General features: G+C 44.2%; 1 protein-coding gene across 1 annotated transcript in view; it reads right to left on the reverse strand.

Moving 5' to 3' along the window:
• The window catches only part of CHMP4C (charged multivesicular body protein 4C), a 28484-nt gene extending 7154 nt beyond the window's left edge, over positions 1 to 21330 (reverse strand). Inside the window, exons 1-2 of the mRNA XM_061123852.1 lie at positions 21031 to 21330; positions 615 to 792 (exon numbers count right to left, since the gene is read on the reverse strand). Coding sequence (XP_060979835.1) covers positions 615 to 792; positions 21031 to 21220 — 368 coding nt within the window. The 5' untranslated portion in view covers positions 21221 to 21330. The remainder of the gene's footprint in view (positions 1 to 614; positions 793 to 21030) is intronic.
• Between the last annotated feature and the right edge of the window lie 4929 nt (positions 21331 to 26259).

Here is a 26259-nt window from a genome sequence, read left to right on the forward strand (position 1 = left end):
CGAACATCAATCAGGATCAGAATCACCCGGAGAACTTGGTTGAAAACAAAAAGGCCCAGTCCCGACCTTTCTTGAAGGGGCGTGGGCATCTCGGTTCTCTTTAGTGGTGATTTCTGAGCCGTCCCAAAGTTTGAGCCTGGGAGAGAAAGATCTCCTGGAAGAGAAAACGGCAACCCACTCCAGTACTCTGGCCTGGAAAATTCCAGGGATGGAGGAGCCTGGTGGGCTACAGTCCATGGGGTCGCGAAGAGTCAGACACGACTGAGTGACTTCACTTCTGCAAAGTTTGACAGCCACTATGGTACAGTTCTAATACCCTCACGGATGTTACCACTTAAGCCTTTTTAAAACTATATGATGAAAATATTGGCAGGTGGAGTATCAGAGAACAGTGAGGCCTGGAAAACATGAAAGGCACAACGGGCGCCCTTTATCTTCTCATGACCTTTTCTTCTTTCGCTAATAATTAAAACTTCTGCTCTTTCTCTATGGGAGCACTCCATTCCAACATGTCAAAGAGTCTCAGGTGAGCAAGCCCATCCCTGCCCAAGCCATCAAAGAGTTCCAAAGCTCTGAGGGGACCCAAGACTCAGAGGAAGGCTGAAGCCACTCACATGTTCTCATGAACGGCTTTCATGGCTTTCGCTGCAAGGCCCATATTCTTTAACACCTCCGTGTTCGTGTATGAGTTTTCCAAGGCTTCTCTCTGGAACTCAATGGTGGAAAGTGTGCCGTCAATCTGAGTGAGCTGCTTCTCATACCTCTTCTTCCTCTTCAGGGCCTGTAATGCAGCTAAATAAAGGAGAAACCACATTTACAAGAAGCTTTATGTAAGCTCACTTACTCAAGAGACATTTACTCAGCATCAACCACGGAGACCCGGGTTTGATCCCTGGGTGGGGAAGATCCCCTGGAGAAGAGAATGGCATCCCACTCCAGTCTTCTTGCCTGGAGAATCCCATGGACAGAGGAGCCTGGCGGGCTACAGCCCATGGGATCATAAGAGTCGGACACGACCGAGCGCCAGATGAGTGAGTGAGTGAGTGAACCACGGACTCAGCACTTTAGAAACCCACAAAGAGGACCCAGACAAAGCTGAGGAACGTAGCGGCAGCATCTCTCTTGCAATCGCTTGTACAAACTGTCACTCCCTAAAACATTTTGTTATTCTCCCAAAACTCTGCCAGGTGTCAGAGGATGAAAAGTCAGAATACCATATTCTGTAATACATACCACAGAAACATTTTTGTTAATGCTGGATTTTAGAAAAAGACTAGGTAAAAATAGAAGTACATATTGTGTAAGATGAAAATAAAGCTTTAGAGAAAGAAAGAGCCTGAAGGACTATCTATTTTAGCCCTATATTCTTACTTCAGTTAGCAATGATTGCGCCGTGAATAAACCTCACTGGCTATGACACTGCCACTGTGCAAAGTTATTCTTATTTCAAAGACAAGTTAATTCAGACCCAGAGAAGTTATATGAGTTGTCTGACGTTAATAACAGCCCAAAACCTAGCAAGCCAACCATGTCGTGATCTGAAGTGACTATGAGACAATCAGTAAGGTTACACCTAATCATAAATGTCATGAAATCAACAGAGTCACACTCAAGAATTAGATGGCATACTGCTGAGGGAAAAGACTGCTGCCTTCAGAAAAATGATATCCAAATTCCCTCCCATCAGCCTCAGCAAAATCTTAACGCACATCTTTCATAAATCACAAAGCTAGCCAGTCCATTTGACTATGGCACCTTTGAAAGCACCCTGAAAAATAGGCCTTAAAATGTGAGTTTTGAAGAGGCATTTAGTGAAGTACAGGAAAGAGCAGTAGAAGAATGCTAACATGAAGATAATCAAATGGAATTGACAAAAGAACTCACATAGTTTTATGGTTTCAGAGTGAAACGTGATTACAACAGATTTCTGAGAGAAGGCTCTTCTCTGTTTTGAACAATTTCTTCTTGCACTTCCAACAGATTTAGTATATTTATTCCAATGCTTTTTGTTTGGTGCACAAAGACTCCTAGCCATTATACTTTCTTGCTGGATTTTTATTAGTGATCAATAAATAAATATTTCTTTGTTGTTATTGTTTGTTGTTTAATCGTTAATTTGTGTCCAACTCTTTTGCGACCTCGTGGATTATAGCTGCCAGGCTCCTCTGCCCATGAGATTTCCCAGGCAAGAATCCTAGAGTGGGCTGCCATATTACTTTCTATCCATTTAATCCTCTTTACCCTAAATTCCATTTTGTTTCATGTTAACATTTAATATAAGATTAGTACTTACAATACTATATATTAGCATTAAAGAAAATTAATATTTCAGCTTTCTTTTTGTTGAATTTTACCTGCAATACTTCTATGTGGGCCTCAATTTCAAATTTTTTAAAAAAAATTTTTTTGGTATGCCTATAACAGGTAGAATATATTTGAATGTTTAAAGTGTATGATTACTTTTAACCATTTGGATACTCTCCAACCTTTAAGGTAAGTTTTTAAGTTATCTTTATTTATTGTAGTAACTGATATGTTGTCCAAAAATGGTCTTTTTACCATCATCTTTTTTGTGTCTTCTGTTTGTTATGCTTTTTATTTTCTTTTTGCTTTCTTTTCTATATATAGATTAATTTCCCTTTGTTCATTTTATTCCCCTTTAATTGTGGGATAGTTATACATACTAAATTTATTCTCTGACTGGATACTCTTCTATTTAAAATATACACATAAAATTAGACTTAAGCTTTCTATTCATGTTGAAAATTAATCAGTATCTATAAAACTAATTGTTCCTAAACAAGATTGTCTTAACACCCCAAGACCCCAAGTGTTTGACTGAAATATCCTACTTTTATCAGTTCAGATGACTACCAGTTTTAAAAATTATTCTTTCAGTTTTTTAAGGAAATATTTCTTAACAACTGCATTAAGCTTCACAGACACAATTTCAACAGTTATTTACACTAAACTGAGAGTTTCTGCTGACTTGTTTTCCTACTACTGCTTCTTGTATCCTATAGTATCATGAACCCAAGAGAAAAGAGAATGTAGAGAATAAAATATGTTAAATAAAAATCTGTTAGAAGCAAAACTTACATTAGTGTCTACAGAGAGAGCAAGAGGCTATTGTGTTACAAGACAAGAATGGGCTATCCTAAAAAATGAGCAACTAGAAAATAAGAAACAGTTCTTAGAAATTAAAAACATAACTAAAAAATAAATGTTTAAAAAGTAGAATAATAAATATAGCTGATGACTAAAGTAGTGACCTGGAATATAAAGTTAAGGAATTCTACCAGAACAAAGAACAAAAAGACAGATAATTTAATAAATTAGAGGACAGAACCAAGGAATCCAACATCCAGCTTACAGGAAGTTCAAAAGAAAAAAAGAGAGAATATTTCAGGGGAAGTGTGGATACTAATATAAAAATAAGCAGCAGTTTCAGGAAAAAAATAGGCAGAAATAATGGAGGGGGAAGAAGCAATAAAGAAATTACAGAATGCGCTGGAACTTTCTGAGCACCCAGCGCTCAGGACTCTGCCCTGCCACTGCGGAGGGCCCAGGGTTTGATCCCAGGTTGGGGAACTAAGACCCTGCGAGCCATGTCCCGTGGCCAAGTAAATTAAATCAAAGACAGTTACTGCTGACAACGTGATGAAAAGGAAAAAAGAAATTAAAGAGTACAGTTTCCCCAAGACGAAGGAAGATGATTCTTCAGAATACTCACTGAACACGTAGATGGGAAAAACAAAATAAAAGGCACATGCCTAGACCTCCACCAGTGAAATTTCGTTTCTCCAAGGTAAAAAAGAAAAAAAAAAACAAAAACTCTTCAATGTCTCTGGAGAGGAAACAAACGAAACGACTATTGACCAAGGGATGAGACAGTACTATCAGTAAACCTCAGAAACTCTGGCTCTCCAACGGCATAGTGTCTTGCAACTTTGGCAATGTGTTGAAGCTGGAATTCTGAAAAAAATCCAAGCAATTATTTAAGCGTGAAACAAATGAAGTCATCTTGAGACGCATAGGTGTTTAGAGAATTTATATTTATGTACCCTTTCTGAAAAAGAATTCTTTAACTTTTACTCCAGTAAAACTAAAAAGAAAGAAAAAAAGTCTGAGGACAATCTAGGATACCGGAAGCAACATGAAGGAAATAAGCCAGCAGATGTAAATAGCTGCCGCAATCACAGTCACAGAGGTGTGTTTCTCCAGAGGCCTGCCCGTAGACCCGGGCAGGGCGTGCGGCGGGCAGGCCTGCTCTGCGGCGGGGAGGAAGCAGACAGGCCGGGCGTCCCCGCAGCCGCCAAGGACGCGGCAGGTGTGGACGCGCTCCCGTCTCCCGCGCGCTGGTACCTTTTCCTCCCGCCCCTCCGCCCGCGGGCAAGGCCCAGGGTCATCCCGCCTCCTCCCCGGGGCAACACCGCAGCGTCCGGGATCGCAGGGGCAGCACTTACTCCTAACTTTAACAACAGTTTTTATGTTTGTTTAATCTGTCCTTTAGGAAGGAATCTAAACAAAGAGGCCTCTGGCACAAGGGCCTTCCTGCAGAATCGCGCGGCGCGGCTCTGCGCAGAGGCTCCGCACGGCGGGCCAGCAGCGCTGTGGGTCCGCCCGGGGGCCTCGCTGCGCGCGGGCCTCCGCGGGACTGCAGTCCTGTGTTAGTCAAGTCTGCCCGACCCCATCTCCCCGCCCCTGAGGGTAAGCCCTTTGTAGAAGGATACAGCATCTCATTCACCTGCTTCCCCAGCGCCTGACCCAGCTCAGGGCACACGGCCAAACACAACAAAAACCAACTTTATGGAGCACTTGAAGTGAAGTGAAGTGAAGTGCGAGTGGCTCAGTCGTGTCGACTCTTTGCGACCCCATGGACTCTACAGTCCTCGGAATTCTCCAGGCCAGAATCCTGGAGTGGGTAGCCTATCCTTCTCCAGGGGGGTCTTCCCCACCCAGGGATCAAACCCAGGTCTCCCGTGCTGCAGGCGGATTCTGCACCAGCTGAGCAACAATTTGTTACATTCTCACAAAAACTGCAGGAGTAAACACTATCATTGATCCATTTCACGGAAGACAAGATGAATGAATGTTAAGCAAATAAATCTGATAATTTTGTGCACCGTCACAGCACAGTATAATGGAAAGAGCATGACCTTCAAGGCCAGACGGTGAATTTTTCTTCCCTGACTTAATAGATATATATTCTTGGATAAGTCAGTTCCCTTCTCTGAGCTTCAGTCTGCTGTGCTGGAAAAGGAAGACAGAATCCCCCAGAGGCTGGGTGATTGTTCTAAGAATTAGGGATAATTTATGGAAACCGCCTTAGACTGAGCAACTAAGTATTGTTACTAATAACAGTGATTTATATAACATTCATTAATTAATGAGACTGTATATCTTATTTCCTTTTTGTTTCTTTTTTTTAAGTATGGACAGAGGAGCCTGGAGGGTTACAGATCTGTGGGGTAGCAAAGAGTCTGGCATGACTTAGCTAAACAACAAAACAGTTGATTTACAATGTTGCATTAATTTCTGCTGGATAGCAAAGTGACTCAGTTATACCTTGACACATTCTTTTTTATCCTCTTTTCCATTATGGTTTACCTTGGGGTGTTGAATATAACCCCGGTACTGTACAGTAGGGCCATGCTGTTTATCCATCCTATATTACAGCTTGCATCCGCTAATCTGAAACTCTCAGTCCATGGATATCTTGTTTCTGAGACCCTCTGGGCAACCAGTTACCTGTTTTTTCACCATAGCTCACTGTAACAGGAATATACTATTACAAAACAGCTCTACATTTCAATGGTGCAGTACAAAATAATACAGCAGAGTATCCTAAGAAGTTAAACTCTGAGTACACATCTCCACCCAACAGACCCAGAAGTGGAATGTCAAAGTACATCTCCTCCCTGCCTTGCCAAGCAGCCTCAGTGTTTATACTTTTTTGGAACCACTAACCCAAGGCATTTTCTTTATATTTTGAGAACTTTACAAAACTTTTTCATTTAAAAATATGCCACATTTCCTAGTAAGAATTAATTGTAGATTACTTTCTGCAAATTGAGAAATATAATTTGGTACAAAAGACGGGGCTTCGGGGTCACTAGATCAACATTTTAATCCTACCTATGCCAATTAAAACCTGTGTGTAATACCCTTAGTATGTGACCTCAATTCTCCTTAAATGACGCCTCCTCACCTGAACAGTAACTGCTGTTGCTGCTGTTTAGCTGCCAAGTCACATCTAGCCCTCTGCAGCCCCGCGGACTGCAGCCTGCCCGACTCCTCTGTCCACGGGATTCTCCAGGCAAAAGCACTGGAGTGGGCTGCCACTCCCTTCTCCAGGCGACCTTTCAAACTCAGGGATCAAACCCACATCGGCACTGGCAGTCGGATTCTTCACCGCTAAGCCACCTAGGAAGTCCCCACAAACAACAATGACAACATACAGAAGATGAAAATAGAAGACTGTACTCTGGAATCAGGTTGCCTCCTTTCAAGTCTAGCCTCCACCCGTCCACTGCTACGTAGCGTTACATAGTTGCTTATTGGAAAATGGGAATAAAACTCACATTGTTGTTGAAGATTATATTAAATAATGTATGTAAAGTACTTAAGCACCTGGTGAGTGGCTAATAAATATTAGAAACCTTCATCATTATCATCATCTCCTTCACAAGATGTCAAATCATATGGTGGAAGCCACATGATATAACGCCCAACCTTGCCAATATTTTTTTTATCAATAATAAGTTTTGGTTTGGACACAGTTTTGAATGTTTATGTTCACATATGGGTTTGGCTCTTCAAAATAATTGGGAGAAATGTGAAAATTCACCAATATGTGAGGTCTCACCTTACACTATAATCCACATACCACAAGCTACACAGTGGCCTGAATCAGAATCCTAAATTCTGAAAGCGAGCTGGTAATGAAGGAAAGTGACCAAGAAAGAGATGTTAAGGGGAAAGGCTTTATTTTCTCACCTTTGAGAAAGAGACTGTCACAATAAAAGACACTGCAAGAGTGACAATAAACGGCAGTGGACACTGGCTCTGGGATCAGGGGCCAGCAGGAACAAGTGGGCCCTCTGGCCACCAGGAGAGGTCAAGCCTGACCCGTGGAAGCAACACGTGTGAAGCAGCCGTGAAGCTGCACACCCAGCCCTCCACAGGCTCAAAACGAGCCAGATGTCTGGGTTTGCATCCCACGATCCTTCAAATTTAAAAACTGAGCTACATTTTCAAAAAACCTTGTGTGAGCCAAATTGATGAGGTCTGCATGGCTGGACCCGGCCCCAGGACAACTGACACTCCTTGTAGCTTCTACCTGGCACAGTAAGCTAAGACAGTAAGACAAGAGGCTTCTGTTTCCAAGAGCCAAGAGGCGTACATGTCAGTAGTGACTCTGTGAACTGTTTCTCATGAAATGATGAGGCCATGGGCCCGCCATGAGTTGGACAGGCTTTAACTTTGTTTCCTAATAACCAATCTAGGAAAGAAACAGCTGTATTTTTTTTCACAAAGACATGCAATAAATGTTGCAAACCAAGCATGCCTCCGGATTCTGCAGAGAAGGACACTTTTAGAATCCTGTAATTTAAGCTGTGTAAAATGTGCAACTCAGTCTTCCAAGCTCCTACATGTGGTTTTCGGCAGCTGATGAAACCTGGGGAACATTGTTTTGAAAACAAAGGAATCTGCTGTACTCCACCGAGGGGGAGAAGCTCCCAGGGGCTTTGTCTCCCTGTGTGACACGGATGCGCCTGTGGCAGAACGACGTGCCGTACGTGCTCCGCCGAGGGATACAGAAGACCCATTACTGTCCAGCGCACCGAGGATTTGGGGCTGAAATGTAAGAATCACCCACTTGAACCAAAATTCAACTGGCCCTGTGCGACTTTATCACATTGCCAGAGGAGGAAGGCTTTCAGTCACCCGTTAAAAAGATAACTTCAAACAGCAGGAAAGAGCTGCAGTTTCATTGCTCAGATAAGGTACAGGGCATCCCGGTTAGAAAGGTCGATTTGTTCTTTGCTCATTCAAGGCGTATAAATGTGTCCATTGTTCATCCATCAGGTGGCAAAAAAGGAAAAACCTTTTTGGAACCATCATACCCAGGGACTATAGACAAAACTGTTTGTGAAATATGCAACTGCATTATGACAGCTCCTCTCTCTCCCAGGAATGGATGATTTCTGGAGAAGGCCTAAAAAGACGAAGCCTGGAAGATTTAATCCTAGACAGCGCTTAAGTGACATACGCCACACATAACTGGTTATGGTTCTCTTTTAACTGAGAAGTCTCATAATCGTGTTGCTTTATATGAGAAACTTTAACGCAAGTCCTGTGACTCACATAAAACTCACTTGAGTCATTACCCAGTACCTTCAACTAATGGCTCCTTGTTATTGTTCTCAAAAAACACAATCTGTGTAAGCACCGCCACGAGCATTCCATAAATGGAACAAAAACAAAATGTCTCTCTTCAAAGTCACAGGTTAGATGGGAAACAGCCAGTGAAATATTAGAGAATTCTAACACTCATTTATTTGTCCAGGGCGAGGCCTTAATGAATTCTCTCTGGCTTTCTTCATTAAAATATATATATATATATTTTTTAACTTATATAATGTACATATTCCTCATCTGTTCATTTTCAGTCACTCCACAAATATGTACTGAAGCATCACCACATGCCCATCATTGCGTTAGGCCACTGCAGGGACGAAGAAAGAAGGCTACAATCTCAGAGGAAGGAAGAGATAAAATGGGAGAGGGAAACCCTCACAGAGGAACACATCGACTCTCTGGAGGGTGACAGACACCTTCACAGAGGAGGTGATGCAGATGGAGCTCGGGTCAGGGTGACGGCCTACACGGGTTCTCAAACACGCGACCCGCTAAAGACCATGAGCAAGCAAAGGTGTCACACAAAGGCCCTCCGCCCTCTCCCCTACTGAAGTCTCCTACTCAATGATGCAAAGTTTCCGGCTGAGATACATTAGGAAAAAAGTGAAGTTGCTCAGCCGTGTCCGACTCTTTGCGACCCTGTGGACAAAGAACCAGGCTCCTCCGTCCATGGGATTCTCCAGGCAACAATACTGGAGTGGGTTGCCAGTTCCTTCTCCAGGGGACGGGATCTTCCCGACCCAGGGGTCGAACCCAGGTCTCTGGCACTGCGGGCAGAGGCTTTAACCTCTGAGCCACCAGGGAAGACACCAGAGCAAATCACACCAGCTGGCCACACTAGCTGAAACTTATAAGCAAGATCCCATTTTCGGAGGTCTCACCAATATTAAATGTCATAAAAAAAGGATGACTAGCAAGTTAAAGGGAGACTAGACCACGGAAATGATGTAGCAGATTATACAGTGGCAAAGCAGATGCCCAAGAAAGCAGTAAAAAGGAATGAGACTGGACAAAGTAAATAAGAGACGTTCCGAGGGAAGGGCATTTGGAAGAGGAATGTTACTAAGCAGCTGGTAAGGCTGGGCTGAATTTTGTGTAAAAAAAAAAAAAAGAGTATTGATTAACATTGTACGGTGTGAAAGATTACGGTGAGGTGTCCTCACCCATCCGCAGAAAGACAGAAAGAGACAAGGGAAGCGGAAGTTGTTTTCCAGTAGAAATGTTCATCTCATCATCCTAGAAAGCTCAGACTCTCTTTCAGAGATGAGCGGGTGCTTACTGTCAGGATGTCACCCAAGAGATCATGAGAGGAGATAAATCTGAGAGAAGAAGGTCATGACCTCAAAGTGCCATCAGGCTTGAGTTGACGAAAAAGGAAGAAAGTCTTGCATAAAAGACTCACTTTAAATATCCACTGAAATTCCTATTTTTTTTTAATAATTAATTGCTTCCAAGGTCAATTTCCAGGCAAGTAAATTAACTTGATATTGGAACATGATACTGAACTATTCATTAAGGTCTACTTGATATTCTTTGTAAAAACCCAGTTAAGTGACCAGGCAGAATATATAACCAATTGAATGAATGGTTTCTTCTTGCTGCTAGTATTACTGGTAACCTCACACACTGGTAACCTCTGTGGGCCTGCTATTGCCGAGGATACAGAGAGAAAAGAATAAACCTGAAACCAGCAAATGTGGAGCAGAAAAAGGCTGAAACCGCTGAGTACGCTTCATTCTGCAGGGTAGACACAGGCACCTGTGGGTGTAATGTTGTGTGGTGTGTGTGTACGTTTGTGTCCGTATATACGAACGCATGTGTGTATGTATATACATGCATGTGTACATCTGTGTGCGTGTGCATACATGTATATGCATATATGTGTCTGTATGTGTATATACGTGTGTGTGTGATGTGCCTCTCTTTTCTGCTTGTAAGTAAGCATTCCTTGTTCACATGATGTACCGATATTTCCAACTACTGTCGCTGTGCCTTGTAGGTGCTGCTGACAAGCAACAAACCTTGTCTCTAGAGCCCCCTTCAGCTCCCACTGCCTGTGACTCCATGATTATTCCCCAGGGATCCCCAGGGATCAGCGAATCTGGAGGACTCCATAGATCCTACCCCAAAGCAAGCTATCACTATCAATACCTTTAATTCTTAAATAATACATTTAACTTGATGAACTATATGCACTATTCTTTAGTTTTTCAAATGTGAGAGAAAAACACTCAGCAAATATAGTTCACATAAATAAAGCAGTCCAATTGCTCAAAAAACGATAAAACATAGGTTCTTGGGTGTATGATCTTTGAGCTACACAATATAAATTGGTTTAACATAATCGTAACTTTTTTTATTTCTGCGGTTAACACAGTAGAAGTTCTGAGTTAGGATAATATCTTTATTCAAACTCCAAGGTTGTACTGACTTTCCCCTTACATGAATGAAATAGACGGGAAGAACTGGAGATGTAAATCGCACTGCTCGCTGAGAAAGGCCTGTTGAACAATGTTCCTGCTACAGCAAAGGCGCCACACCCACTATGACGGACAACATACAGCACCACGTGAGAAAGACAAACAGATTCGCTAGAAACTAATGTTCAAACAGAGAATGAAATATCCAAAGTGCTTGTCAAATGTTTGGCCACACAATGGTCTCTTTCATGTGTGACCAAATATAAAAGTGTAAACTTCATTCATTTAAACTAGATGGTTGACATTAAATTTTAATTTGCAAAAACAGAACTTCTAAGGCAGGGATTCCCAACTTTTAGCAGAGAATAACCCACTTTTCCGTTCCTATACTTCTCAAGTCACCACTCCTGCTTGTTTGCCCTTGAAGAGCTTGTTTTGTCTGAGGGTAGCAGTTACACTGTTGGTATTTCCATCACTAGACTGCTGGATTCAGAAGAGCTGCCGGAAGCTGCACAGAGCAGATGGCGGGTGGGTCGGGCTTTAGCTTCCCCCATCCTCTCACTGGAAATACCCACAAGGTAGAAACATTGGAGACAAAGGCTTAGCATGGGCTGAGAAAGCCTCTGGTCCAGGTTTAAGAGTTCTTACTGCTTTAAAGTATAACCATATAAACTTCGGACTGAGTCCTAGATATTTCCAGTGAGTTTGGAAAAGACCCTGATGCTGGGAAAGATTGAGGGTAGAAGGAGAAGGGGTCACGGGGGATAGAATGGTTGGATGGCACCACCAACTCAATAGACATGAGTCTGAGCCAACTCCAGGAGATAGTGAAGGACAGAGAAGCCTGATGTGCTGTAGCCCATGGGGTCACAAAGAGTTGGATACAACTTAGCAATGGAACAACAACAATTCCCTCTTAGTACCGTTTCTTTGAGGTAAGTAATTAAAATCTCTGGTATAAGAAAGTTACTCAGGAAACGGTTTACTATTTGCTTTATATCTATTCCATACTCTTGTTTTTTTTTTTGGTTACTTCACCTTCTGCAAATTTTTGAGCCAACTGTGTATGTTAGAACTTCTATCAAATGCTAGAAAAAGTAGGAGAAACTAAAATTACCAGTATATACTAGAAGTTCTGACTACAGTTTGCTAAAGCAGAGGACTGACAGTGTGACTTTAAAAAATAAATCCTCAATATTATCTATATATTTTAAGCATTGGTGATAATTTTGTCTGCACAAATAAATTCACGTGTACTTAAGCATGTAACAAAAATTAAATGCCAAAATAGATTAGTTATGTCCTTTCCAAACCAGAGCCCCAAAGCAAAGCATCATAAACTTTAAAACTCAGAGTTGGAGCTCTTGCCTTATATCTCATATGTTTTGAGTTGTGGTTTTATTCTGTTATCTTGAAAATAAAATCTGATCTGAAATAAGTAGTCCTACATACTGAGAAACATACTAATAATACTAATTACACCTGAGGGCAATCTCACAGTCTTCTCCTGTCATAGTTTCTTAAAGCTACACAGGTCATGGGATTTTGGCATAATCACGGTATTAGTAGTAACTTTTCTATCTTATTCTATTTTATTGTGGCTGATTCAATAAACTGTAAGATAGCATAAATCATGGAAAATGATATTTTTGCTGAATGGATATATTTCCTAAAGTAAGCTGCTGTTTTTTTCAGCTTTCTGGAATTTAGATGAAGAATAATAACAAATGAATGATCCTATATTTATAATATTGCTTCAAATTTGTGAAGGAAAAAGTTAACTGTATATATAAAATGTTATGCAATACAAAAAATAGTAACAATTAGCCTCATATAAGGAACTCATATAAGGAACATCAGCAAACTGTCAAATTTTGTGCCACAGGTACTTGAAAGAATGATTCTAGAACGGAAAAACTATATACTCTAGTTTCCAAGGAAGTAGAAAAGAAGCCGGGGTAACTAGAAGTCAATTCAAGTTCACAAAGATGAAAAATGAGTTCAAAACTAATCTCATAGGCTTCTTTTCTTTGGGTTACTGAAAGCTGACCCTAAGAAAAAATATGGACCACCCACTGGCTTTCTAACCTTAAATATATCAAAATCACCCAGAAAGCTATGAGTACCACAATTCAAAGGCTTATCCCAGATCTCTTGAAACAGAATCTCCTGCTGGGGCAGCGTAAAAGCTCTCCAGGTGAATCTGATGAAGCTAACACACTATCTGTTCATAAACTGGCATTTGCGAACCAGAGGCATGTGAATATAGTTGGGTTTTAGGAAGATAATTCACAAAGTATGTTGAGGCATTGTTAGGGAAAGAGAAAAAAGTAGAGGAGTGAGGTATATGGACCAGAGATAGAGGTCAGGTGTATTCCCAGCGAGAGCTGTCGAACGGGTAACCTCGCCTTAGCTGAATCTCACATGAAGCAGTGTTGCTCCATGCAGATATGATCCTGGAATGAAGTCTCCAGGTGCATCCACCAGGCTCTGTCCTTCTGCGTGTGTGCTCAGCCGCTTCAGTCGTCTCCGACTCTCTTGCGACCCCACGGACTGTAGCCCGCCAGGCTCCTCTGTCCATGGGATTCTTCAGGCAAGAACACTGGAGTGGGCTGCCATTTCCTCCTCCAGGGGATCTTCCCAACCCAGGGATCTAATCTCTTGCATCTCCTGCATTGGCACACGATTTTTTACCACTAGCACCACCTGGGAAGTTTTATTCAGTATATTTTAACAAATACTTTGACAACAACAACAACAAAAAAGGCGACCGATTCAACTAAAAGAAATCACTCATAGTTTTTGTTGTTTGGTCGCCCAGTCGTGTCCGACTCTTTGCGACCCCATGGACCGCAGCACGCCAGGCCTCTCTGTCCATCACCAACTCCCAAAGTTTGCCGAAGTTTATGCCCATTGCATCAGTGATGCCATCCAGCCATCTCATCCTCTGATGCCCTATTCTCCTTCTGCCCTCAGTCTTTTCCAGTATCAGGGACTTTTCCAATAAGTCAGCTGTTCTCATCAGATGACAAAAATACTGGAGTTTCAGCTTCAGCATCAGTCCTGCCAACTAGCATTCAGGGTTGTTTTCCCTTAAGATTGACTGATTTGTCAATATGTCTTATGTCTCATTCCTAAGACAATGAAATTGAAATTTAAAAATCTTAATTTTAAGACAACTGAAATTAAGATGATATTGAATAGACATAAATATAAAACACGGAATGCAAGCTTAACATATTGATTTACATAAAGGGGCAAGGGTAAATCTGGCTGGGATTGTTTAACTCTTTCCAAGTCCAGTTGAACAAAAAGCAACTAATATGGCATCCGAAAAAAGCAGATACAAACTCAAACTGTGTCAGCAAAAAAGAGACACAACTCTGAGCTGGTCAATACCTAAGTGTGTAAGTGAGTGTGTAAATCTATGCAAGACGCTTGCCAGGGCCCCGAGGGGAGAAGGAGGTATTGGGAAAGCAAGAAGTTTTTAGAGTTACAGCTTAAGTGCATAGAGCTCCCAGGGCTGGTTCAGGTATTTTAGGTCTCGGTAAAGAAACTGCCTGCCAACGCAGGAGATGCAGAAGGCATGGGTTCGATCCCTGGGTCGAAAAGATCCCCTGGAGGAGGAAATGGCAACCCACTCCAGGATTCTGCCTCGAGAATCCCATGGACAGAGGAGCCTGGCGGGCTACAGTCCACGGGGTCACAAAGAGTGAACACGACTGAGGGCCTTAACATACATAACACACACCACAGGGTAAAACCTGACGGGCTCCCAAGGTGAGGGAGGGAAATTGAGGGTAGAAGCTGAGAAAGTATCATATTTATATTGATCTGTCTTCTCCAGGAGAGAGCGAGGCAGTCGACAGGAGAATAAAACCTAGATACTGTTTGTTAGGGGCTTACCAGGCGGCTCAGTGGTAAAAGAATCTGCCTGCCAATGCAGGAGACGCAAGTTCCATCCCTGGGTCGGGAAGATCCCCTGGAGAAGGGAATGACAACCCCCTCCAGGATTCTTGCCTGAGAATCCCGTGGACAGGGGAGCTGGCGGGCCACAGTCCACGGGGGTCACAAAGAGTCGGAGGTGATTGTGCGGTCAGTGCTCCAGAAATAAAGTTCTTTTCCCTGACTCAGAATACAGTGTGGTGAAAATAATCAGATAACCAGAGACAAAAAGAACGCTTCATTCTGAGATGCTTGGGGGCACTCTGAATACTGGGGGACCCTGGCACCCTTCACGATGACTGTGGAGTTATAGGACCCTGTGACTTTCCTTATGAAGACAAATGCCGGTGCCTGAAAGGCCTTGCCAGAGCCCAGGAAACTCGCCCTCACAGTCCTCATGCGGGAGGCGGTGGACGCTTCCCTTCCCACTGTCCGAGCCGCGGCAGGAGGATGGGAGAAACAGAGGGAGGGATGACGGAAAAGCAGAGCGGAGACAGTGCCCCCGTTTCCCGGCCGCTGAACGAGTCACAGGCCCGCAGACGGCATCCGAGTCACCGCGCTGTCTGTTCAGAGCTCAGGTTTGGGACGGCCGCTGCACTGGAATTTCTAGGGGCTCAGGCCCGCGTGTAGAGAAGCTTTGTTCAGCAAGGAGGCCGCCCAGTCGGTGAGGCCTCCCCGGGGACCGTCCCCGCGGCCGGCCGTCTCCTGTTACCCGAGGCCCTGGCACTCACCACTGGCGCTGGGATGGTTCTCGTCACCCAGTTCTTCGGGGCCCCGGAGTGAGGCTGCAGAACAAGCTCACAAACAACCCGAGGAGAGGCCAGCACGATCTAACCTGGGGGGCTGTGCGCACAGCCCGACTCCGCGGAAGCCCCAGCCCGCACCCTGACTGCGCAAAGTCGTCCTGCCCCCAGCAGCGCGCGGCTCGGCGTGAGCAGCAGACTCCCCACCCGGGCTCGCTCATGTCACCGCGCCTACAGAAGGGGTCGCCGGCCTCCCCGGGGCGGTCCCCGCCCTGTGACCCGCAGGGGCCGCGGTCCGAGCTCCTCGGCCTCCGCCTGCCCAGGGCCCCTTCCCCGCAGCTCCGGCCCGGCCCCGCTTCCCGCATGGCGACAAGCCTGGGTTTCCTGCGAGGCCGCCCCGGGGCCGAGAGGAGACGGCAGAGAGGCCCCGACGCCGGGGCGCCGCTCTCGGGCCGCGCTGACCTCGCCCGACGGGCCCGCCGCGAGCGGCCGTCCGCGAGCGGCCAGGAAGCCGCGGGCGTGGAGCTGCAGACAGGGGCCCGGGGCTGCAGACAGGGGCCCGGGGCTGCAGACAGGGGCCCGGGGCTGGCCGCGGCCTCCTCGCGCGCACGGCCTGCACTCGCCGCGTCTCAGGAAGCAGGACTCGAGCCCGTGCGCAGCCGACCTCGCCTTCAAAAAGCGCCGCGGTGTCACAGAGGCGGACACTCCCAGAGCCCCGGGTTAAGGGCTTTACACACTAAAGTCAAGCGCCCTCAGCTCTGAGGATCAACCTTATCAACAGCTTCACGCGGGTGAAGAGGCTGAGACTCAGGCCGGCCCAGCAAACGCTTCAAAATCACCTGCTTCCAAGCGGCAGGACGCGGCCAGGCTCACACCCAGGGCTACGTGCTCGGAAGCCCAGGCTGCGAGTACAACACCAAGTTACCTTCTGTCAAATGTTTACACGTTTGATGGAAACTGAAGAGGTGTATGCTGATGTACGGCGGGAACCATCACAACGCAGTAAAGCAATTATCCTCCAGTTAAAACAAGTGTTTAAAAACAGATAACTAATGAGAACCTACTGAATAACACAGAGAACTTTACTTAATGGGAAGGAAATCCCAAGAAGAGGGAATATATGTATATGTATACACACACACACACATATAGCTGATTCACTTTGCCGTTCAGTAGAAACACAACGTTGTAAAGCAACTACATTCCAATAAAAATTTTAAAATAAATGAATAAAAACATCTTTTAAAAAGTTCTCAAGCAGCGCTGGTCCTTGGTCATCCCAGGGACACATACAAATGTTATCAGTGCTCACGGGTGCCACGATATGAACACGGTTAGGAAGCACTTGCATTTCCACCCCATTAACATGACCATGGATTTGATTTCCTCATCCTGAACCCTGACCACAGGGCAGAGTCACCCCCGGAGGCACTTTCAAAAACTGACATCCCAGCCCCACTCCCGCCAGTTGCACTGGAATCTGTGGCGATGGGCTCCTCCGAGCATCGAGGCGACGTTCACATTCAGCCAGGATTGAAGACTGCTCTCAGGACAGTGCTCAGCAGAAGCAGGAAAAGGAATTAAGTGGTATCTAAAAGTTGTGCTTTTCCACAAAGCAGATTGCTAGTTATAAAGGAGTTCTATCATAGTAATCTAAATGAACTGTCCTAAAGAATTTCTACTCTTCTCAAGTTTTTAACCGAACTGTAGACTTTGCTTCCAAATGTTACTCTTTCAGATCAACAGGGCCTTGATACCATGGTTGTTATCATTCAGGATCGTTTAGGTAGAACATGGTAACTGCCAGAGAAGTCTGAAGGAAGCATTAGCCACCACTGCATGGCTTTGTTATGAGTTACAATGAAAGCAAGTTTCAGACTCATATCTGCAGATACACTTATTAAACAAACACATCTTGGCCACGCAGGCAAAAACAGTTTGTCCACCAGTTTTATGAGCTCACTAAAGCCCCAGCTCCATGTCTTTAAGTCCAATATACCTGATATGCAAGGCTCACTGAACACAGACAGTGACCTTCACTGGCAGGGTGCTAGGCTCTATGGAAGGCCAGACACCCACCTGAACCCAGGGCTGGACACTGCACTGATCTGACCAAGCCCCAGGCACCATCCTGATGCTAGTTATACACCTCATACGTTCTCAATGCCTGTCCTTACATTGCGAGCAAGGAAGCACCTCTAAACCCTTAGCCAATCCACATGTTTAGAATATCCACAATTTCACCAACGAGATCCCATTTCTAACATTTATTATGCTAATATAGCAGTTACTCATTTTACCAATAAAACCCATTTTTGACATTGATGATGCTAACTGTCAAAACTTCTGTTGTGGAGATCATGGAAAAATGTGAACTGGCCAGGAATGTGCAACATTCACTGCAGCACTATTTACAGCAGCCAAGACATAGAAGCAACCTGAATGGCCGCTGACAGAGGAATGGATAAAGAAGCTTGGTGCAGATATACAAGGAAATATTGTTCTTGTTGTTTAGTCACTCAGCTGTGTCTAACTATTTTGCAATCCCATGCACTCTGGCCTGCCAAGCTCCTCTGTCCACGGGATTTCCCAGGCAAGAACACTGGTGTGGACTGCCATTTCCTTCTGGAGTGGAATATTACTCAGCCGTTAAAAAGAGTGAAATAATGCCATTTGCAGCAGCAAGGATGGACCCAGAGATGGTCATAGTGAGTGAAGTAACAAAAAGAAGGAGAAATAGTATGATATTCTCTATATGCAGAATACAAAAATAAATCTAAAAAAGAACCTAAAAAGAAATGATACAGATGAACTTATTTGCAAAACAGAAACTCACAGACTTAGAGAATGCAGTTATGGTTGCCAGGGGCACAAGAATAGGAGGAAGAGATAGTGAGGGAGTTTGGAATGATGTGTACACACTGCTATATTTAATGTGGATGACCAACAGGGACCTGCTGTAGGGCACAGGGAACTCTGCCTGATGTTACGTCGCAGCCTGGACGGGAGGGGAGAGGGGTTTGGGGAGAATGGATACATGCGTATGTATGGCCGTCTCTCTCTGCTGTCCGCCTGAAGCTATCACAACATTGTTATCAGCTATTCTCCAATGCAAAATAAAAAGGTTTTTTTTTCTTTTAATTGTTCTGTCTGGGAGTGTGGCCCTTTCTGAAATGATGTTAACTGGCCAACCAGCAAGTGTTCTTGACAGCATGTTAGCTGACTAACGGCCTCTAGAAGTAAAACCTTCACTGCAGGTACACACGTCACTCTGATTACCAGGTAACTTATAGCCATCCTAACACTGACATTGTGTGGCACAAGACCCTTTTAGCACTAAGTATATTTGACTTTATTATGTGTGTGAAAATATTTCTTAGTGGCTAATGGAAAATAGTAGCCATGAGCATGTGAAGTTACTTGGTTTGTTTGCAAGATGCTGACATTGACAGTGTTTCCAACGCATGGTCTATGACGGGATTCTTTCATAGCTTAGATTACAGATGGCCTCACGCCAACCACACTCGTCCTATTCCAGGCCATTGCAGAACCAGGTGAGGGCCACACCAATGAAGCTCCCATGGATAAATGACAAAAGGTAAATGGCCTTTCTGAAATCAATTGATTATTAATATTTGAACTTGAGACTTACATCTGTAGCTACTCTGATTTAAGGAAGTTAGATTGACATTCTTATTAGTGTTGTCTTTGTGTGTATCTTTATAAAGTCTACTTATAGACACTTTAGTGTATTGCCACCTCAAGAACATTTCTGTATTATTTTACATTATTTTCTTCTGAAAGCAAATCTATATTTCCACCATGTCACAAAAGCAGATGTTTTTTCATTTTTCAGATTTTTTAAGCCAATATTTACTTAACAACCACTGTGGATAAAGCTACAAACAGATCCAAATGGATAACAAAACAAAACAAAACAAAACCCTTGACAGACACTAAGCAAATGTCAGAGTGCCTATCAAACCAAAGAGGAAGGACCTAGGAAAAGAACAACCAATGGCTTTTTAGCAAGTCTTAACGTCAGAGTGTCTCTACAGAAACCGCCATTGAATAACATCCCAAAATATTTTCAGACATGAAGTAAAAATAGAAACCAACACTTAACTCTAAAACAGGCCATAATGTGGACACGAGTTGTACAAAAGAGCATAGGAAAATGAAACTTGGTTTTTTTATTGTTGGTCATAAAATGGGCACAAATGTGGCAGGCACATTTTGGGGGGAAGAGCAAGACTTTTAAGGTCCATTCCAAGAGACATGATTCCTTTCCAGCATTAAACAATGGCAGGGTCATTTAGGGCGAATTAAACCTTCCCGAGGCTTCATTATGACTCAAGCAGCCCAACTTCTTGAGGATGCAAGTCAGGGTTTAGTGGTGAGCAGAGTCCTGAACTGCCAGCCCAATTTCTGGGTCTGCCATCGACCTTGTGTTACAAGAGCAAATCATTTCAATTTGCTGGGTTTTTATATGCGCCCCCGGGGCTGTTTAAGATTGTTCTCTATAGAGAGAGCTGTTTATTGAGGAAAGCAAGTCACCCTGGCAAAGAACAAAGGGTTCAAGGTGCAAGAGAAGTGCCCAGAACCACTACTGACTCAAAGTCCTTCCCAAGCGGCAACAGCCAGTGGTAGAATTAATATTTAAATGTCTGAAGTTTTTTTTTTTTTTTTTCTTCATATCTCAATGCACCACCGCCAGCTAAAGCCTTCAACAGCGAAGGGAAGCCGGAACACAGCAGAATATGCTCCCCTGGAGACTCACAGGCAAGTTACACTGTAATTCCAAATAACAAACGCAGGGCGAAGAGTTGGTATGTGCTGCTGGAGCCAGCAGGACCGGACCAGGGTGACACAAGCCAGGGGAAGACTTTAAAGTGGAACACACACACACACAAAAAGATTATCTTATAATCAAGATAAGTAAGATTTTATTGGAATATTTTTGAAATTCAAAATTAAGGCAAAAAACTCGATGATGAAGAAGACATCACATTTTTACATGAATTTGAATTAAAAAAAAAAAAAAAGGCTGTACAGAACACATAGGTGTGTGGGTTAGTCGCTCAGTCCTGTCTGACTCTTTACGACCCCATGGACTGTAGAACACCAGGCTCCTTTGTACATGGGATTCTCCAGGCAAGAATACTGGAGTGGGTCGCCATTTCCTTCTCCAGAATACTTAGGAGCCAGTTGCAAAAGACAAGAACCAATAACACCAATCCAGTCTTAAGTAAGATGTTGATATTTTGTTCATTACAGATGCTTCTGTGGCAACTTTGAGCTTTCTAAAGATATCATTATTAAAAACGCTGTACATCTTGATCACTGGGACTTTTGGCGTGTCTTCCTCTTTCGCCATCGAGGATGGCGCTGCGCTCAGCCCTCTCCCAGTCCAGCCCGGGGGTCACCACCAGTTCCCAGAAAGGCCGGGCCAGGCGCCGGGCGGACGCGGCTGCCCCGGGCCGGGGCTGGGTGCCTACCTCGTTTGTTCTGCGTGCCGTGCTTCCTGGCCAGGCTGAGCTCCCTCTGGATGCGGCCTTCCAGGTACTCCTGCTTCTTGCCCAGCATCTCCTCCGTCTCCCGAAGTCGGGCCAGAGCTTCCTGGGCGCTGGGGGCCGCGCGGCTCTTGGAAGAGCCTCCGCCTTTGAAGAACTTGCCCAACTTGCTCATCGTGGTGGGGGGGCGGGCAGTCGTCCGCGGGGCTCGCGGCTCGGGGCTCCGGACGCGCCGGGGAGCAGGTGAGCGTCTCCGCCCGGGTCTCGGCCAGGCCCGGGAGGCGGCGCCCCCGAGTCCACACGCCGTCGGGCGCAGGTGACTCCCTCTCCCGGGCATTTCCTGGCGGCCGGGCCCGCCCCGCTCGCGGGGAGGGGAGGGCACCGCAGGCGGACGCGGCCGGCGCCGCCCGGTCCCCGGGCATCGGGAGGAAAGAGAAGGAAAGAGCTGGAAAGGCCGCCGGGGCCGCAGGCCGGGGCTGCTGCACCCACGCTGGGGACTCACCCGGGACCAGTGACTGGTTTGATGCCGGCTCAGAGAAGCGCAGACCGCTGTCGGGGGTCTAGTGCGGGGCCCGAAGTTCAGTTCAGTTCGGTTCAGTTGCTCAGTCGTGTCCGACTCTTTGCGACCCCATGGACTGCAGCAGGCCAGGCTTCCCTGTCCATCACCAACTCCCGGAGTTTACTCAAACTCATGTCCATTGAGTCGGTGATGCCATCCAACCATCTCATCCTCTGTCGTCCCCTTCTCCTCCTGCCCTCAATCTTTCCCAGCTTCAGGGTCTTTTCCAATGAGTCAGCTCTTCACATCAGGTGGCCAAAGTATAGGAGTTTTAGCTTCAGCGTCAGTCCTTCCAATGAACACCCAGGACTGATCTCCTTTAGGATGGACTGGTTGGATCTCCTTGCAGTCCAAGGGACTCTCAAGAGTCTTCTCCAACACCACAGTTCAAAAGCATCAATTCTAAAGCGCTCAGCTTTCTTTATGGTCCAACTCTCACATGCATACATGACTACTGGAAAAACCATAGCCTTGACTAGATGGACCTTTGTTGGCAAAGTAACGTCTCTGTTTTTTAATATGCTGTCTATGTTGGTCATAACTTTCCTTCCCAGGAGTAAGCATCTTTTAATTTCATTGCTGCAGTCACCATCTGCAGTGATTTTGGAGCCCAGGAAAATAAAGTCAGCCAGTTTCCACTGTTTCCCCTGAAAGCCGGTGTGTAATGCACATGCACCTTGCTGACCTGGGCTGGAAGGACAAGATGCTAGTGTTCCACACATGCGTTCTGCGTGTTTCTGTCTGTGATCACGTGTGAGCACAGGGTCAGGTCCCTGTCCTTGTGAAAAAGAGTATTCAGGTAGGTTCGTCCCTGTGTGCGTGGTGTGGGTTAGGAGGGTGGGGGGCACCGGCTTGCAGGGACACTTGTCTGCCTCTGTGATGCAGGTGTGATGGCAAGTGGCTTATTCTCAGAACACCTGGTCTGACTCTGGGCAGTTTGATGTGTGCTGGCTGCCAGTGGGCATGGGTGGATTCTAGATCACCCTCACACGGTTTGAAGTGGTGAGAGGCGAGGACCATCTCTTTTCCTAACGTGGGGGCTTTGGAGTGTGTTCGGTGGCCGCATTCAATTCAGCATCACTGTTAGCATCTCTCTGTCTTTAGTCACTCAGTCGTGTCCGACTCTTGCGACCCCATGGACTGTAGCCTGCCAGGCTCCTCTGACCATGGAATTCTCCAGGCCAGAATACTAGAGAGGGTTGCTATTTCCTTCTCCAGCTGTTAATATATACAAAGTCTTTAATGGGGCGTCCTTGAATTTGGATCTATGTCAGATGCCTTTGCAGAGACACCTCAGTAACAAAAGGGAAAGAATGTCCTAGAGAAAAGCAACATTCTTTTGTTCCTTTTCAATACCTCAGTCCCATCTGTTAGAGCTGCAAACAAAGAATTTGGTAAGATGAAAGGACAGCAATAGGTAATGATTATGGATGATGAGATTCAACTGAAAATCTGTGCGGAGCATGCTACAAAGATGTGGAATATGGGACTGAGTCTGTGTCCTAGTTTTCCATGGCTATGCTGTCCTCCACATAATACATCGCTATTTGAGCAACATTACCCACCGCCATCAGGAGCTATTTGTGATTAGCTAACCACTGGTTATTAAAGGAGGGGAAGCATGCATTACTATGACAGACACGCCTTGGTGCTCAAGACCAGTAACCCACTTTGGTCTGCCATCACACCCACCCAGAAGCATCAGTTTGATCCATTTTACCCAACATTGGTAGATCCAGCATTGCATTTTGACAAAGAAATTGGATATGTTTCTAAGAGGCTTACTGGTCCTATATCTTAGACACACAAACATGTGAACTTATAATTTCCCAATAACTACAGCCTGCCACCTCTTACCATTTTCTGCCTGGCCATCCAAAGCTCTTATGAACTGTAATATATGTAATCTTGTGTATATTACACTATAATAAGCATTATCTTTTGTTATTATCTAAATGTTTCATAAATCTGTTTTGGAACTTATTTTCTTGCTTAGATTTTAAGCCCCATGAGAGTGGAGAAACAGCACATGTTCTGCTGGTCAGTTTAACCAAAGTTTACTGAGAGTATTCTACACATAAGGCACTGGGAATGCAAATATAGTCTGCCATCTGGGAGCTTACCTTATAGTAATAGCAGTAACGGGTGCCATATTTGAACACCTATCATATGGCAAGCACACCACATGTCCACTTAATAACCCCTACATCAACCACACAAAACAGGTGCTGCCGCTTCCATAACAGATAAACAACCCGCCTCAGCTGGTGACTTGGACAAGTTCACATAGGTAGTGAGTGTAAAAGATCCTTTTGTTTGAAAGCTTCTGGTCTTTCTCCTGTTTACATGACCTTTCCCTCTGTGTGGTTTGGACCAGAGGAGAAACTCACAGAGCACTTATTTAATTAAATAACATGGGGAGTAAAGAGGGTGGTATGAGGTATCAACTTCCAGAGATCATACAAGCATTACTGAGTTCATAGAGGAGTATGTTTAAACAAGAAACTCTCCACTATAGAAAAAACATTCCTTTCTGGCTCACTAGACACTATATTTTTGTTGAGAGAACATTGAACAAGTGGAACAGAGGGACGGAAAGTTATAATGAGCTGCTTAGTCATCCATCTATCCATATTTTCATTCAACAGCTATTTATGGAGCATCTCTGTTTCGGGCATTATGGTAGACAGTGAGGAGATGATTAAGAACAAGATGAAGGCATTTTACAAGTTAGGAGAGAAGACAGAAGGTAAGCAACTTATCCCACAAATAAGAGACTTTATAAGTTAAAGTTTTATTAAGTGTTGTGGAGAACTCGGAAGGACAGAGACCTGTCAGAACAAATTGTAGATAAAGTTGATTTTGTCTTGGGTGCCAAAAAAAGGTGACTTGAAAAAGTGACATTTAACCTGGAATTTGAATGATGAATAGAGGATAGCTTGGTATAGAGAAGGGAAACCGGTATTCCAAGATAAGGAATCATTCATTCATTATTTTTTTCTGAGTGCATATGATATAGCCAGTACAGATCTAGACATTGGAGATTCAGCAGTGAAGAAAGAGAAACTAAAATCCATGCATTTTTGAAGCCTACTTTCTAGTCAGGAAATGATGGACAATTAATGAAGAAAGCAATGTACTCTATGAAAAAAATAAAGCAGGTAGTGTTAGAGAATTAACGTCTCAGACAATGTGTGGAAAAACATTGAGTCTAAAGAAGACAGAAGAGCAGAGTGCTATGAGATTGTCTCTAAATGTCAGCTGAGTCCTGATCACATAGGGGCCACCTGATATTCTAAGGAGCTTGTTTTGTATCCAAACAGCAAATGAAAATCAGTCAGAAATTAAAATAAAGGATGTAGTCGTTAATTTATAATTCAATGGAAAAATCTATTTTACTCAATTTAGTGTGTCAGACTTTCAAAAACACATGTGGTGTGCAAAGCAAGCTACATTTGAATTAAAAATCATTCCCTTCCATTAATATATAATCTCAATAGGGAACAGATAACACTTGCAAGCAAGCAAGCCATCCAAATATATAGTAGTGTTTAATCCAGCAGTGGGATTTAGAGAATAAATGTTTAAATCAATGATGTAGAAGCTGAAAATAACACATTAATCTTCATTCAATACTCATCCTACAAATGTGGTTTCATAAAGAGTTCTCAGCATCTAGTATATTTTTCATTTTTTAATCTCAATTGATCTCAGCTAATAAGGAGGCTGTTGTTCAAAAGAATGATCTTGTTCAGAATGATTTACCATGGTTAAGATGGCAAAGGAAATTGGAAATTTATAGATCTGTTAAAAAGACTTAGATGTCAGGCTAATTGATACATTTTGGTCACCCCTTGAAATTACATCCATTTTTAGAATGCCAAATGAACTCTCCAAAGCAGCAGAAGAAGAATTATCCTTTAAACATACTGCAGAATCATCATCAAATAGTTATTTATTAAACAGCTCAGCCAGCATGTACACATTCTTTCCATCAGCAGTTTTTTGTTTGTTTCTCAGAACTAGATATTCATTGTATATAGCACAATCACAGTAATGAATACAAAAGTAGGCATTATGAAAAACAATAATTTTGCAAAAATAAAAGTTTTATTGCCCTAATTGATAATGAAGATCTATGGTGCCTCTGACTGAGTTTTGCCTGCACAGCTTTGAATCCATATTTTCTCATATCTTTGTCCATCCCTGATTACAAAGAAATTAAAGAATCTAAGTGTTATCAGATTGAGCTGTAAAGTGTTTCCTACACCAGCCACTTAATGAATACAAAAGGAGAGGTAACCCGTCTACCTCAGCACCATCTTTATCGCATAACCTTCCCAAAGTTGATTCTTAACGTGCATGCTAAGTCGCTTCAGTCGTGACTGACTCTTTGTGACCCTGTGGACGGCAGCCCGCCAGGCTCCTCTGTCCATAGGGATTCTCCAGGCAACAATCCTGGAGTGGGTTGCTGTGCCCTCCTCCAGGGGAGCTTCCCGATGCAGGGATTGAACCCACGTCTCTTACGTCTACCTGCAGCGGCAGGTGGGTTCTTTGCCACTAGTGCCACCTGGGAAGCCCCTGATTCTTAAAAAAGATCATTGGAGAATTGGATTCTCCCCCAAGAGCCTGCAGAAGGAACACAGTTATGCCAA

This window comes from Dama dama, chromosome 21 (genome assembly GCF_033118175.1).
Source record: "Dama dama isolate Ldn47 chromosome 21, ASM3311817v1, whole genome shotgun sequence".
In the NCBI taxonomy this organism is placed as follows: Eukaryota; Metazoa; Chordata; class Mammalia; order Artiodactyla; family Cervidae; genus Dama; species Dama dama.